The following is a 16,075-nucleotide window of genomic DNA, read 5'->3' on the forward strand; positions in this document are numbered from 1 at the left end:
CAAACAGCATATAGTCAGCCATGTGCAAAATGAGTCTATATAAAGACAAATTAAAATGTAAATTGATTAGCGCAAAGTGATGATAAGGATAATCTTTTCAGAGTGAATTAAGCATGAGTATGTAGCTAGCTCAAATGGAAACAGTATAGAATGATGAAGCTTGAAATCAAGAAATAATAGCAACATTAGAAAATAATAATGCCTGGGGAGAAATATATCATTGTCATTATTGGAGGAGATAGACTTTGTGGAACATGTTGCTGCTTGCTACCGAAAGGTGGATCCAGAGCATAGTCTAGCAGTGAGTGATTCCTTTGCAGGTTTTTCTTGTGTTGGAATTTGGTAATGTTTAATACTTCAAGTCCAGTTCACTGGTTTATTGGCGAGATCGATAGCAGGGAAACTGTGTGGCCTCAGATGTAGTACAGACTAGGTCACATGCCATGGGGTCATCTCAGCCACCTAGGACAGGAGACGTGGTGGCCTCCATGCTGGATTGTGGGTTGGCCCCTCACATTGCTGGTGCCCTTAAGTGTTCTTTTGGTGGAAGACAAGCTGGATTGCATTTGTCTGTGGACAGATGTAGGCTTGTTCTTGCTGACAACATCCCATGCACCATCAGTCTACATGACATGACACTCAGGGTCTTGCGCTACATTATATATCTTCTTTTGTGTGGCTGTATGCTTACTACTATATGTGTCTTGTACAATATATGACTGTTTGTACTGCTGCGACTGTGATCGAAGTCACCAGGCAGACACTGAAGCTGGTGATGTAGGTGTCTTTATTCAGCACAACAAGCAGATATCTTTCTGGAGACACCCTTGAGAGGCTCACAAACTCAACGGTACATCACATTTTTATACACTTAAGAGAAAGTTAACAGTAGATGATCCAATAGAATTTCAATAGTTACAATGACATTGTTTACTTTAATACTTTGGGTTGATAAGTGCTTCCTTTGAGATACACAGTGGAAGCACATTGTAATTAATATGACACCTCCGAAGGTCCAAACACCTTTGGGAGAAACTGTATTTGTACAAATATCCTAAAACCTTTTGACAACAGAGAGCCTGACACCCAAAATTAATGTTGTTAGGCTTGTCGCTGAGTACACAGATATAGTAAGTACACAAAAACTATTTGATTGCCTCTGCCTGTGACCAAGTTTGATATACCAAGTGACAACATTCATCTGGTCTGCCAACTTGAACTCAAGGTTCACAATGGTCCAAGTAACTTAGCCATCTTGCCTGGTTTGATGAAAGCAAATTAACACAGCCCCATTGTTTTAATGTTTGGCTCTTGCACGTGCAATCCCTTAGTCTGTGGAGCAGTCTGAGCTTTTAACTTCAACCTACTGCTTGCAATTTACAAAAAGAAAATGAAGGCTAATTGCAAGTTTCCTGAACTTATATATATTTACAATAAGAACTGAAGCCTGGTTCTTTGAATTAATATCTGATATATTCATATAACTGTAGAATACAGTACTGTATTTTGCACCAAGGCCCTGGAGTAATACTGTTTCGCTTGACTGTATTCATGGATATTCATGTATGGTTGAATAACAACTAAACTTGAACATGAACTTAAAGATGTAAATAGGGGCCAGTTGGGTCATCAAAATGAATGGTATCAAAGAATGAACACATAATTATCTTCCCTGAGCCTGTGATATATTCTGTGGGTAAATGTTAATAGCATCATCACACAAAATAGTGGTCAGGACTCTGAGAACATGCCAGGTGTTATTGAATAATTTAACAATTTGTCTACAATACTGATATCCAAATACCAAAATATCATAGTAATTCCACACTCACCTGATCATCATTTCAAAGACCAATCTACAACTTTTGTTGAGACATAGATTCGTATTGACAATATCAATACATATTGTGATAATATATATATATTTTCGAAAGGCAGAAGGATTTCAATGAATGTTGTTATGGCACAATGTAGAAAATGTTGAATCATAGTTTCACCAGGTGGGGGCTCCAAATATCCATTATTTCAGACAAAAATTTACTTTACTAGGAGGTTAATGAACACTACATTGCAGTCATCAGCAACTAAGGCCAGGTTTCATATCCACCAATTTCCTTCCATCAGCACCCCCTCCCTGCACCCCCCCCCACCCCCCGCAACCTGACCAGGCATAGTGGGGAGAACAAATATATTGTTAAAGCTATGATCAAGGCTGCTCCACAACCAGAGTTAATATTTCAGTTCCATGACTTATCATTAGAAATCAGTCTGAAAAGTTGACACTCTTTCTCCCTCCATAGATGCTGCCTGACATACTCCAATATTACTGTTTTATCTCAGATTTCCAGCATCAGCAGTATTTTGCTTTTCTTAGTTGGTGGCTCTTTCACTGACAAAAGGCAACTTGTTTCATGTCAACCATTAGAAAGCTAATGGTGATTTACTTATTGTTAACCGGAAAACAGGTGGAGACAGTAATTCATTAAAATATTTGCTCTGGAGAAAGAGGATATCAGTTTTTTTTTCCCCAACACATCATCGGAAGGTCTGTAGGCAATTTAAGCAAAGGCAAGCTATTCCATCTGCTTTATGCTGTCCTGTCTCAGAAATGTCAGAAGAAAAATAATAAATAATGGGTAGATATTGCCAAATAATAACCATTACACTACTGGTAAATAATCCAAGTGAATCCTAGGCACTGAATTTAAAGGATAAGCCATCTGTTGTTGTTCTCCATACCATGTACATCATTAAAGCTGAAGGAGAGAATGTGTATCATCCTAATGTTTTTGAATATGGGACAGTACTGTATTGTTATACTCAGGTTCTTTGGATATGGACCAATCTATTTCTTTCATGATCATAATAGTGGGAAAATAACTCTATCCTTGATATGTAGATACGAAGATACTGGATAGATGGACTATTTGATTATGCTCCAAGTGGACTGCAGTTAATTGTAATTCCAGTAATTATTAACCAACCTTATCCCAGAAGAATGATTATACTACAGAACAAATTAAACTACACTGAGTAATCAATAAGGTTCAAATCAGTTCAAACCTTGAAATATTAGGTTGTCATTCAATTCCTGGGAAATTTTCTATTGCTCAGTATCAACAGAGATATGAAATCCTGAAAGGCTCCAGAGGTGGAGGATCAATGGAAGTAGATAGATAGATACTTTATTGATTCCAAATGAAATTACAGTGTCACGGTAGCATTGCAATCATTAAATATGTAATACTAAGATACATTTCTTTTAGATTAAGAGATTTGGAGCAAATGGAATGGTGGTACAGGTGAGTCATAGTCTAAATGAACAAGAGTCAAGGCCATGAATGGAAATTGCACAGGATGGACAACAGACTGTCTGTATTATGTCACTTATGTGACCCCAATTTAATTTTCCCTTTAACTGTTGTATATATCAAGGATTTATGCTGTGGGAAGGTTGCAGCACAAACAGGATAGAAAGCATTGTGCTCTGAGAACAGATTGTCAATGATGCCACATCTACATGGATAAGATCAGATATTTCCACTGATCTTCCACTTCTGATTGGGAACAAAGAGGACAACACTCAATGCACATATCCTGGGTCAAAGTCACTGGCTAAGACAGTAAGAGATAGATTGAGACTGAAGCAAGAGGGGATTCCATTGTTGACTGAACCTTCCAAGTTTGTTTTCCAAATATAATTGCCATTTCAACATGAATATGAGCCGTGCTCCTTGTGGACAACTGTTAAAGCTACAGGTTTTAACAAATTTCAGAAATCTTAGTTGGAATTATGTCTGCCAGCTCACACACCCTATTGCATAAAGGAGCATCACCTATGTCCCCAATGACTCTTACCAAATTTTACAGATGCACAATAGAAAGCATATTATCCAGATGCAAACCAGTTGGTATGGGAACTGCTCTGTCCAAGAACACAACAAATTGAAGAGTTGAGAACACAGCCCAGTCCATCAAGCAAGCCAACCTCCCCTCCATTGACTCTGTCCACACTTCCAGTTACGCCGGGAAAGTAACAAGCATAATCAAAGACCCCTCCCAGCCCTGTAATTCTTTTTTCTCCCCTTTTATATTGGTGAGGTTCCAAAGTTTGAGCACATAACATTAGGCTCAAGGACAGTTTCTATCCTATTTTTCCCAGATTCTTGAACAGACCTCTCATTGTGGTCCTTGCATGATCAGAATGTACTTGCGTATGGCATAATTGATCTGGATGGCATGCAAACAGAAGCTTTTCACTATACCTTGGTGCTTGTGGTGATGATAATGATAACAAATCAAAATCACCATGGTGACCAAGCTATATTGAGGTGGTTTGAATCTGATGAGAAGTAATGCATGTGGCATTTGGTGAATGTGCTGCAGGTCATTTTTTTCTATCTTGCCATTTCATCCCAAACAGACAAAGCCTCTAAAGCTTACACATCAGATGGTCAAAGAGTCAGCTCTCTCAGCAATGGTGAAGCAGAGGTGGGTGTTAGTCTGATGGAAGGTTTTGATAATAACAGCAACACACACAAAATGCTGGAGGAACTCAGCAAGCCAGCCAGCATCTATGGAAAAGAGTAAGCAATCAACCTTTCTGGCCGAGACTCCAGTCATCAGGACTGGAGAAAAAAGATGAGAAGTCAGAGAAAGAAGATGGGGGAAGAGCAGGAGGAAATACAAGGTAATAGGTGATAGGTGAAACCGGGAGAGGGGAGGGGTGAAGTAAAGAGCTGGGAAGTGACTGGTGAAAGAGATACAGGGCTGGAGAAGAGAAAATCTGAAGGCAGAGGACAGAAGGCTATGGAAGAAAGGGAAGAGGGAGGGGCACCAGAGGGAGATGGTGGACAGATAAGGAGATATGGTGAGGGAGGGAAATGGGAATGGTGATGAAGGAGTGGGGGCATTAATGGAAGTTTGAGAAATTAACGTTCATGCCATCAGGTTGGAGGCTACCCAGACAGAATATAAGGTGTTGCTCCTCCAATCTGAGTGTGGCCTCATCACGGCAGTAGGGGAGACAATGGAGTGACTTGTCAGAATGGGAATTGGAAGTGGAATTAAAGTAGTTGGCCACTAGGAGATCCCACTTTTTCTGGTGGATGGAGCGTAGGTTCTTGACGAAGTGGTCTCCCAATCTATGTCGGATCTCCCTGATATACAGGAGGCCGCACCAGGAGCACCGGATATAGTAAATGACCCCAACAGACTCAGAGGTGAAGTGTCACCTCACCTGCAAGGACTGTTTGGGGCCCTAAATGCTAGAAAGGGAGGAGGTGCAAGGGCAGATATAGCATTTTTTCTGCTTGCAAGGATAAGTGCTAGGAGGGAGATTAATGGGGAGGGACAAATGGACAAGAGAGTCGCACAGGGTGCAATCTCAGTTGAAAGCAGAAAGAGCGGGGAGAGGACCAAAAGATGTGCCTGGTGGTGGAATCCTGTTGGAGATGGCAATGAGTTCTCATGTTTCTCTCCAGTCCTGATGAAAGATCTCGGCCCGAAACATCGACTATTTACTCTTTTCCATAGGTGCTGCCTGGCCTGCTGAGTTCATCCAGCATTTTGCGTGTGTGTTGCTTGGATTTCCAGCATCAGCAGATTTTTTCTTGTTTTTGATAATAACAATTAGTTTAGTGCACATTTGCTGTCAATTTTCTACATGTTGTTTGATTGGGTAATCTGATATTGCTGCTGTTAGTTGGGACAGATTTTGGAACTAACAAGAACAAGGGACATAAACATAAAACATCATCCAGTGCAAGTGTGATTAACAGAAGGTATACCAGTCCATCAATGAAAGCAAAGATCCCTTCCCAAAGGCATGAAGCACCCTTTTAACTCCTTCTATCTTAGTTATGGTCTTTAGTTCAGGTAGGGTGAATCTTTTTTCTCCAAATCAGAATGGTGTGTGAATTGAAAAGCAGCTTACAAGAGTTTGATATTTCCACATTCTTTTTGCACTTAACCAAGTAGGTGAAAGAGTTCATGAATCCTTGTTTGTTTGGTTCACTGTACTGAATAGATAATAAACTTGCCATAAATAGTACATCACTGAAAGAGAAATGGTTGTCAAATATAGTTTGTCAATATCTCTGAGGATCTAACCTGGTCCCAACATATCGATGTAGTTATAAAGAAGGCAAGACAGCAGCTATACTTTCTTAGGAGTCTGAAAAGATTTGGCATGTCAACAAATACACTCAAAAACTTCAACAGATGTACCATGGAGAGCATTCTGACAGGCTGCGTCACTGTTTGGTATGGGGTTGGGGGCTACTGCACAGGACCGAGAGAAGCTACAGAAGGTTGTAAATCTAGTCAGCTCCATCTTGGGTACTAGGCTATAAAGTACCCAGGACATCTTCAGGGTGTGGTGTCTCAAAAAGGCAGCATCCTTTATTAAGGATCTCCAGCACCCAGGGCATGCCCTTTTCTCACTGTTACCATCAGGTAGGAGATACAGAAGCCTGAAGGCACACACTCAGCGATTCAGGAACAGCTTCTTACCCTCTGTCATCTGATTCCTCAATGGACATTGAACCCTTGGACACTGCCTCACTTTTTTTTAATACACAGTATTTCTGGTTTTTGCACTTTTTAAATCTATTCAATATACTTATACTGTTATTATTTATTATTTATTTTTTTCTCTTCTATATTATGTATAGCATTGAACTGCTGCTGCTAAGTTAACAAATTTCATGTTATATGCCAGTGATAGTAAACCTGATTCTGATATATTCTGATACTCTGATTGGCAAAATGCATTGTCTGGGATGGTGCTGGATCCTGTCACAAATTAGCCATCCAGGCAAATGAAGAGAATTCCTTCAGACATGTGATTTGTATCTTCTAGGAGGCATGAAGGACTTTGGGAGTCAGGAACATCTAGTCACATTCTGTTCAATTAGTCATGGCAATGATATAACTAAATAGTTAACAGTTTCATAGTTTGCTGCATTTCGAATAAGTTAAAACTAATTTCAAAATGGAAACACTACCAAGGAACTTGAAGACCTGCTGACATTTCCCCTCAAATTCTTGCACTCTTTGCATTTTCCATCATCCACTCCTTGCATTTTCCATAATTTCTTTGGTTTTGGGAAGTAACTTGATGTAAGCATTCCAGACACGCAGTGTGCGATCCCAGGATGCAGTAATGTACTGAAAAATGAGCATGGTGCTGTTAGCATGGAACGTTCCTTGAGGTGCTGAAAATTACAAACCACTTTGATGGTGTGAATTGGACTAAATGGCAATTGGTCGATAACTAAATGTATCCAATTTATGCTAATTACTAATCGAAAAGAGAAAGTGACACAACAGATGTTATGATCCGGGACGTTATTATACGACCTGCTAAGGTGCTGACTGACTCAAAGCATTTTCAAAATTACACCCTTTTTGTCCCTGTAATAATGTTCTTTCCAATTATACATCTAGTTCCATTTTGGGAGTTATATTTGAATTTGATACCACCGTATTTTCAAACAATGAATGCAGATCATAAAAAGTTGGCCTTTCTTCTAGCTTTACACCAACCATGTTGCCCTGTCCAATGGCTATTGATGCTCCAATCAGTGAAACTAACTTTTTTCAGCCTACTGTCAATAACACCCGTAATTGAAAACACTATTAAATTACCCCTATAAGTGAAGTGAAGTCAAGTCAAGTCACTTTTTATTGTCATTTCAACCATAACTGCTGGTACAGAAATACTACAGCTCTATCCAGGACTGCATAAAGTGCACAAAACAGTGCAGGCACTACAATAAATAATAAACAAGACAGCAGGCACAGTAGAGGGTATAGTAGGATGGTGTCAGGCCAGGCTCTGGGTATTGAGGAGTCTGATGGCTTGGGGAAAGAAACTGTTACATACTGTCGGAAGTTGTGACATTCTAATAAATCTCCTTACCCTTTGAGCCCTCCAGAATGTGTGGTACTTTGAGCTGGCCACAACATTCCAGCTCTAGCCTAACAGGTCCTGCATAACATGAGTGCTTTTGTATTCTATGCCTCTGTTTATAATACGTACCAAGGATTTCGTAACATCTTCATCAACCTGTTTTACTTTTAAATATATATGTCGGTTTAATCATACCTCTTAAAATTATTCCTTCATTGTTAAATCCATTTACAAATCTTAGGTCATCTGAAACTTTGAAACTCAGACTTTTAATTTTATCAAAAATGGTCTTAGCCTAGTCATATACGTTTTTAAAAATGTAATAACAACTTTACATTATTCTTTGTTTTTCATCTTTCAGCCACAATGAAAATGTCTTTTTAATTCTAATCGGTTTCAGTTTGTTACATCTGAAAGGAAACATGGACAACATCAATAATACACTCCTCACCAACACTGCGCGTTAATCAAAACTGGATAGGAAATGCCATTTGCTAACACAAGTTATTTTAGATAACAATCTATTATATTTTGCATTACTACCTTTATATGTTTCCCCTCCACCAATGTTAGTGATTTGCACTTGTTAGCTGATTTCTGGTCATCCAGTGTGAAAGTAGGACATTCAGCCCACTACATCCATACTGACTAGTGTGCACCAATCCACACTGATCTTGTCTCCCAGCACTAGGCCCATACTCTCCTCTGCCTCAGTGATTCAAGTGCTCATCTAAAGGCTTCTTAAATATTGTCAAATACTCTGCTTCCACCATTCTCTTAGACAGTGCATTCAAGGTATTCACCACTCTCTGTATGACAATGGTTTCCTAATATCCACCTGAATCTTTTCCCCCTTAAACTAATCTGTCTTCAAGGTTTATCTACCTTTGACAGAGGAAATGTTTTTGCAATCTATTATATCTATATCTCTCTTAACCTGCTCTGCTACAGTGATAATAGATCCATTTTCTCCAATCTCTCCTCAAAAGTGAAACACTTCATTCCAGCAACATCCTGGTTAACCTTTGTATTCTTTTTGGCACTAATAGAACTTTCCTAACGTGTGGTGTCTAGAATTGCATTCAGTACTCCAACTGATGTCAAACCAAAGTCTTAAAAAATTTGAGCATAATATTGCTGTTTTACATTTTTTAACTTAGTGACTTGACTAATGGCCAGTGTGCTAATATGCCTTCCTCGATTTTGAATGATTATTACAATTCACTACAGCACTACTCAGGAATATTTGATTAAACAGTGCAGAAGAAGTTTAATAAACTTTGTCAAAATCATATTGCAGCTGATCTGGAAGTGCTAGATAGCTCCAACTGTAAAAGTACTTCATTCCCAGTGCTAACATACTCTACTGATGAGAAGAAAATGTTCCAGAAGACAAAAAGAGTCATAGTATTGTTGCAGAAGGAGCTGAGTTACCTGGGTTCTTTCAGGGATGTGGATGATGGAACAGATTGAATCAGTGTGTCCAATATTTCTCTGCACTTCTATAAATGTTTCAGGATCATAAACACTGAGGAGATATTTAAGAAAGTTATTAAGCAGAGTGGTGAAGAAACTACAAGTAAATCAAAAGGATTGTTTTCAATAAGCTTGTTAAAAAGCTACTTTTTTTTAAAAGGCTACCATAAAATAAATGTAAAAATTCAGCTGATTCACCAATACCACTCATTCTTTCCTGGTCTGGCCTGTAAGTGACTACAGACCTAGATGTAGACTCTAGAGCAGTTAAGTGTTAGTCTGGCTAAAAGAAAACACTTTGGGTGTCACATACGGGAATAGCCACTAACGGGAGAGAGATGAATATGAGAAGCATGCCACTAGCCGGAAATAGAGAAACATTGCCAAAAGGACTATATAGTAGCTCTGAAAGGAGGGAGGGATGAGGCAATGGAGAGATCCAAAATCAATAATGAGAATTTTAAACATCATCAGGTCAAGAGCTGATATACCCTATGCGAAGGATATACTTCATTTTATGCTTTTGTTCATCTGGGAATTTAAAAATTCTTACCAGATTCTAACTTGGTAATGTGTACGTTCAGGTAGACATGACCAGTTCAAGCCAGAGAGAAAAAAAAGGCACAGAAGTCACAGGGGGAAAAAGCCATTAGTAAGTTGCAGGCTGAGAAGAAATGGACAAATTGAAATGAGCAGAAATTTTAAAACTTGTTATATCTCCCCCACTGCTTGATATTAGCAAATATAGACACACTTCATAATCACATTAAAAATGGCATGCAACCATTTGCAATACCCCATACATGCGCTGGTTTTTTCACGCCAGTCACGTACCATGCTCAGCAACCCCATCAGTCCATCCATCCTCCCACACTGTCAAGACTCACCTCATTCTTTCTTGAATCCCAGCTATAATACAGCCATTGACCTGATCAATGCAAAGACAATTAACTGCTCGGTGTGTGACCAAGAGCTGCTCACATTGGGTTCCATCTTCACTCTGTCACAAATAAAGATTCCGCTAAATGTTGGGAAACACACAACTGCTGTACGGAATGTTAATAATGCTATTGCAATTCAGTACAGTTGTATCAGGGTGCTGCCTGGATTAGAAGGCAGGGAAAATTAACTCAGACCACGACAGGCCTCCATCGGGCATTTTCGTGCCTTACGAGGTGCAGATTGGAAGCCTGTGTGGGGCGCCACTCCTCACACAGACACTAGAGCAATATGTGATTAAGTGCCTTGCTCAAGGACACAAACACGCTGCCACAGCTGAGGCTTGAATTAGCGACCTTCAGATCACTAGACGAATGCCTTAACCACTTGGCCATGTGGCCAGCACGGAATTAGAGGTCATGACTTGTGAGCAGTTGCTTACTTCTGGAGCAATTAAGGCTGATGGGAGACCTAATAGAAGTTTAGAAAATTATGGGCGGCATGGAATGAACAACAGTTAGTTCCTTCAGGTTGTCACCGCTGCAGTGGTAGTGGGGACAAGCTCCCACTATCTTTTAAATGCTCCCAATAGCATGCACCACAAATAGCCTTTGACAACCAAGTCCAACTCCAGGACTTCACGTGTGGCTTAGCTATTAAGCCCAGTGGAACAGTTTCTACTGACAGGAGAAGGGGCAAAGGTGGGTTATTGGTGCCTTAAAACCAGTCGGTTCAGGCAGACGGGGCTCACTGGCCATGGTTAACAGCTCACCTAGGAGAGGGAAGGCACTGATCTCAAACCTCTGCTGCCTTGTGACTATACACACTCATGGGGTAAACTTCTGGAGTAAATTGTGAGGAAAAATCCAGAGCTGGAGTCCCTGAGGCAGTACTACGTTGAGTTCAGCAATGACTGACAACTCCTGCAACGCTGCTGGTGCTAAACTGTATTGGTCTCTGCAGTTCCTCTGTATTTATCAGCTGCATGGAGAGGAGGTGCCTGCTGCATGGACAACAGCATGCTTTCCATATCGTATTGCCCTGGCTTACTTGTGAACTAGCTTTCATATCACAACATCCATGGTCGATCCAGACCTATTAAAGGCTTCAGAGAATGAGCAGACAGCTGGTATCTTTTTCCCAGGATCGAAATATCTAATACTACCAGGCAAGCATTTAAGGTGAGAAGGTGAAAGTTTAGAGGCAATGTGCAGGGATTTACACAAAAAGTGACAGGTGTCTGGTTATGAAGGCAGATACTCCAGAGGTGTTTTAAATGGCTCTTGAACAGGCACATGAATATGCAGAGAATGGAGGGATATGGACAGTCTATTGGCATCATTAGCTTAATTAGTTTAGCATAGCATAGTGGGCTGAGGGCCGCTTCCTGTGCTGTAGTCTTATATATTCCAGACATGCATTTCATTGGTAGCCCACAGTAGTTCGCCCATGTAATGCCTGTATATTGCATAGTAATGTGGTCTGCCTATTTGCTCATTCTGATGCATCAGCCTGTGTCAGAAGACAGTGGTTTTGACCTCCATTTCAGTGCGTAATTCCTGCCTGACATTTCACTGCAGTACCGAGGGAGTGTTATATTACAGGAATCACTTGGATGAGGTGGCAGTTTAGAAATAGCAATGGACTTTTCTTTCTGTTGTATTTATCCACAAAGCCACATTATTACAGCAGACAATAAAATATAGAACATAGAGCAGTACAGCACAGTACAGGCCCTTCAACCCACAATGCTCTGCCAACATTTGAACCTCCTCTAAAATCAATCTAGCAATTGAATAATCTGGATAACTACCCATGTGGTGTTTTTGGGACCTAACTGTGTGCAGATTGGTTAGTTTTTCTCTACAGAATGGTAATTACTCTTCTAATACACATCATCATCTGTAAAGTGCTTTTTATTGCACGGAGGAAATGCATTTATAAAAATGCAGCTTTTTACCTCAGCAACAGAACATCTCTTGAACTACTATGGACTTATCTCTGATTGTATTTTTTTTCCCACTAATGTATTGATTTGCATTGTTTTTTTCTCTTCACTGTCTAGTATAACTTACCTGTTGTATTCTGTCTGAAACTACATGTCTGTGATACTGCTGCAAGCATATTTTTCATTCTACTGGTCTCTCTCTGTATTTGATATGACATAACAACAAGCTTGACTCCCCTTTACAACCAGTTTCTTCAACTGGTTTGGCCATACCATTGTCCCTTGTGAGGCACTTACCCAGATCCGGATAGTCCCATCCTCTGAACCACTCAGCCACTTATTTAAGAGGGAATGCCACAAGATGGAAGTGATGTCAGCCTCGTGACCTTGAAGAACACTCACCAGTTTCATCTCACTTGTGATGGGGCTGAAGTGGCGAATGTAGACCATCCCATCACTTGAAGAATAGGCAAATTCATTCCTAACAAACAGTAAGGGGTTCTGAATGAATCCTCTTCCCAACAGCCAACACATATTTTGTTCATTATCAATCAAACTGATAATTAATAACCAACAAGAATAAATCAGGTTACTTTGTGAGGGGGCCTTGGTTAAATTACTTGGCAAAGAAAAATTTAGTGAACCCAGAAGCTTCAACATATTGGCGGTACACTAGTGTGGCTACCGGATTACCATCACTCATCTCCAGTGGTCCAAGTTCAATCCCAACCTCAGGTGCTGTATGTGTGAAGTTCCGCACCCTCTCTCTGTGACTGTGTGAGATTTCTTTGGATACACTTGTTTCCCTTTACATGCCAATGACACGTAGGTTGGTTTGTTGAAGAGGTTTTGGCATCCCATGACTAAGAACTGATAGATGAAGAGCTGATGCAATTGGAAGAGGAAAGGATAACAATCGAAACCGAATGAGTAATGATAAAGTACGACTTTAATTTTGAAAGGGTATGTCAGTTTAGGGGATAAACCTCGACCTTCGACATCGAGGCGGGCAGTCATAGGAGAAGATGAGCCGCCTGCTCTAATGGAAATAGACGACGATGAGATGACACCCCAGTGTCCCACCACCCCAACCCCCGGGACACGGACAGATACCAATTCGCGGAAAACGCAGCAGTAGCTGGGAGGCACATGGCACATCTTTAAGAAAAAAGCAGAAATAAACAAGCTAATTAATTAGGTGTCGCCCGACATGTAATTGTCAGCCCAGATCAGAGGCGATGCGATCGGCAATCGGCACTGATCTGGGCCGACAATTACGTGTCGGGCGACACCTAATTAATTAGCTTGTTTATTTCAGCTTTTTTCTTAAAGATGTGCTGTGTGCCTCCTGGCTACTGCTGGACCCCTGCATACTTCGCGGATCAGTATCAGTTGGCAGCCCGGAGGGTGGGGGCCACTGCACCAGCCAAACTCCGACAACTCAGCCTAACACACCACCTCGGTGCTGTCCCAATTCCAGTAAGTGATACTGCACTGTACATACATTACTTCTACTTTATATCGGCTGTGTATTTTTATGTTATTTGGTATGATTTGGTAGCTTCATAGCTTAAAGGTTACTGGAGAGAGTGTTTTTGCCAACAGCCCTTGTGTGAGATTTTCTGCCGACAGCACTTGCGTGAGATTTTCCCTTCGGAGAACAGTACCGGCAATGATTGTGGAAAAGTATTTCTACTTTATATAGGCTGTGTATTTATCATATCATTCCTGCTTTTACTATATGTTACCGTTATTTTAGGTTTTATGTGTTTTTTGGCATGATTTGGTAGGTTATTTCTGGGTCTGCGAACGCTCACAAAATTTTCCCATATAAATAAATGGTAATTGCTTCTTCGCTTTACAACATTTCGGCTTACAAACCATTTCATAGGAACGCTCTACCTTCGGATGGCGTGGGAAACCTGTATCTCAGAATCCTCTGGCAAGGCACTTTCTGGGCTCCATATTACCATTATGGTATCGATGCGTATAATGTGTCTTCATAATCTATTCTTGAACTAGCAACACACAAGCAGTGCTGAAGCTTACTCTAATGGAAATTGTTTCATATTTCAGGCCCATACCAAGCCTTGACTGATGAAGGTCTTTGTTCTGATAACTTTAAGGAATCTGCAGTATGAGTCATTTATTTATTTATTGAGATACAGAGCAGAATAAGTCTTTCAGCAATCCTAGTCTAATCATGGGACAATTTACAATGACCAATTAACCTACCAACTGGTAAGTCTTTGCACTGTGGGAGGAAACTGGAGCACCTAGGAGATACCTATGTGGTCACATGGAGATCGTACAAACTCCTTACAGGCATTGGTGGGAATTGAACCCCGGATGCTGGTACTGTGAAGCGCTGTGCCAACCACTATGCTATCATGCTGCCCCTAGTATTATATGTGAAAGATTCACAATGAAAAGGCACTCAAGGCTTCTCACTGAAGAAGAGCAGCCAAAGGTCCAGGAGTTTTAGGGTTTGATTAAAAATACAACCTATATTTATCCATGAGGCAAAAGGAGAAAATCTAGGGGCAAGTGTAAATTTGATCTGCAAGGTCATTGAAGAGGAATGGGCACAGGTGACAATGAAGAAAAAGTACTCTTAAAATAGGAGAAGATGTGGGACTGCAACACCATCTTAAATTGAAGCAAGACCTTTACTTTTCAGTCAGGTAGTTCCATCATGGATCATGGATAATAGAGACAGATGGGGTTTGGTAGCTAATGAATGGAGGCCAAAATCAATGTTTTGAGACCTTCTAAAGTTTAACTGAAGGAAATTTCTGCTCAATGTCAGATATATTGTGAGACAATATATAGGACTAGGTTGAAGGGACAGTTTGGCATGAACTCAGTGAGCTGAGGGCCTGTTCCTGTGCTGTTGAGATCTACGACTCTATGAAAAATTAAATGTACATTGATCTTTGACAGGGTCTTTGCAAGACTGATGAGAAATCGCTCGCAGTCTCCACGCAGCATTGTACTGCTACCACTAGGTAACAAATTTCACAACATATGTCAGTGAAAATCAACCGGATTCTGACCTAAAGATTAAGCCATTTATAATTGAGCAGTCCTTAAAACCTGCTTTTAATTTTCTTTGAATATTTTCACTTATTAATTGCATAAATGATGGTGAAATTATCTATTTGGATAGCTAAGGTCCATGAAAATCGATATTGAGTGACCATTGGGGGAAGTGTGGAGACTGGGCAACTTGCTGAGAGTTGTCTGTTAATGAAACTGCATTTGGAAAGGCTTCAGTCAGTGCAATGCCTGAGCAGGGAGTCTGGCAGCAGGAGTAAAGAATAAAAAGATTGCTCAGTATCAAGCTTAAGAGTGTTTTTTTTCCAAACCAATTTAGTTGTGTATGCACAGTGAAATTGGTTGCAATAAATCCTTTATCACTTTTTGACAGGCTTTGCTCATTTATTGGAGTCTGTCATGTGAATCCCATTACCTGTTAATCATTTGTTTGCTAATAACACAAACTGCAACTTGGAATCCATAGCAACCAGATGAATACTTACCACTGTGTATACTCTGGGATTCAAGCGGTGGCCTGGCAATAGACAGGCTTCTAGTTTCAAATTGCTTTTCAATATATAAGGTACCTACGATTTTAATTTTTGTTTACCCAAGATTAGTTGCTTATATACCTCCAGTCACTGTCTTTGTCAAAGTTTAGTTCTCAAGAGGTTAGTCCCTGCCCTTCATGTTTCCCTTTGAGAGGCTGGGATGGAAAGAAGGATAGAGTGAGGGAGGTGGGTGGATAAATTCCAGGA

General features: G+C 40.3%; 1 protein-coding gene across 1 annotated transcript in view; it reads right to left on the reverse strand.

Moving 5' to 3' along the window:
• Positions 1-8,319: 8,319 nt before the first annotated feature.
• Positions 8,320-16,075, reverse strand: part of LOC134349917 (uncharacterized) — a 41,785-nt gene continuing 34,029 nt past the window's right edge. Inside the window, exons 11-14 of the mRNA XM_063054874.1 lie at positions 12,576-12,759; positions 10,279-10,391; positions 9,350-9,443; positions 8,320-8,325 (exon numbers count right to left, since the gene is read on the reverse strand). Coding sequence (XP_062910944.1) covers positions 8,320-8,325; positions 9,350-9,443; positions 10,279-10,391; positions 12,576-12,759 — 397 coding nt within the window. The remainder of the gene's footprint in view (positions 8,326-9,349; positions 9,444-10,278; positions 10,392-12,575; positions 12,760-16,075) is intronic.

This window comes from Mobula hypostoma, chromosome 7 (assembly GCF_963921235.1).
Source record: "Mobula hypostoma chromosome 7, sMobHyp1.1, whole genome shotgun sequence".
Taxonomy (NCBI): Eukaryota; Metazoa; Chordata; class Chondrichthyes; order Myliobatiformes; family Myliobatidae; genus Mobula; species Mobula hypostoma.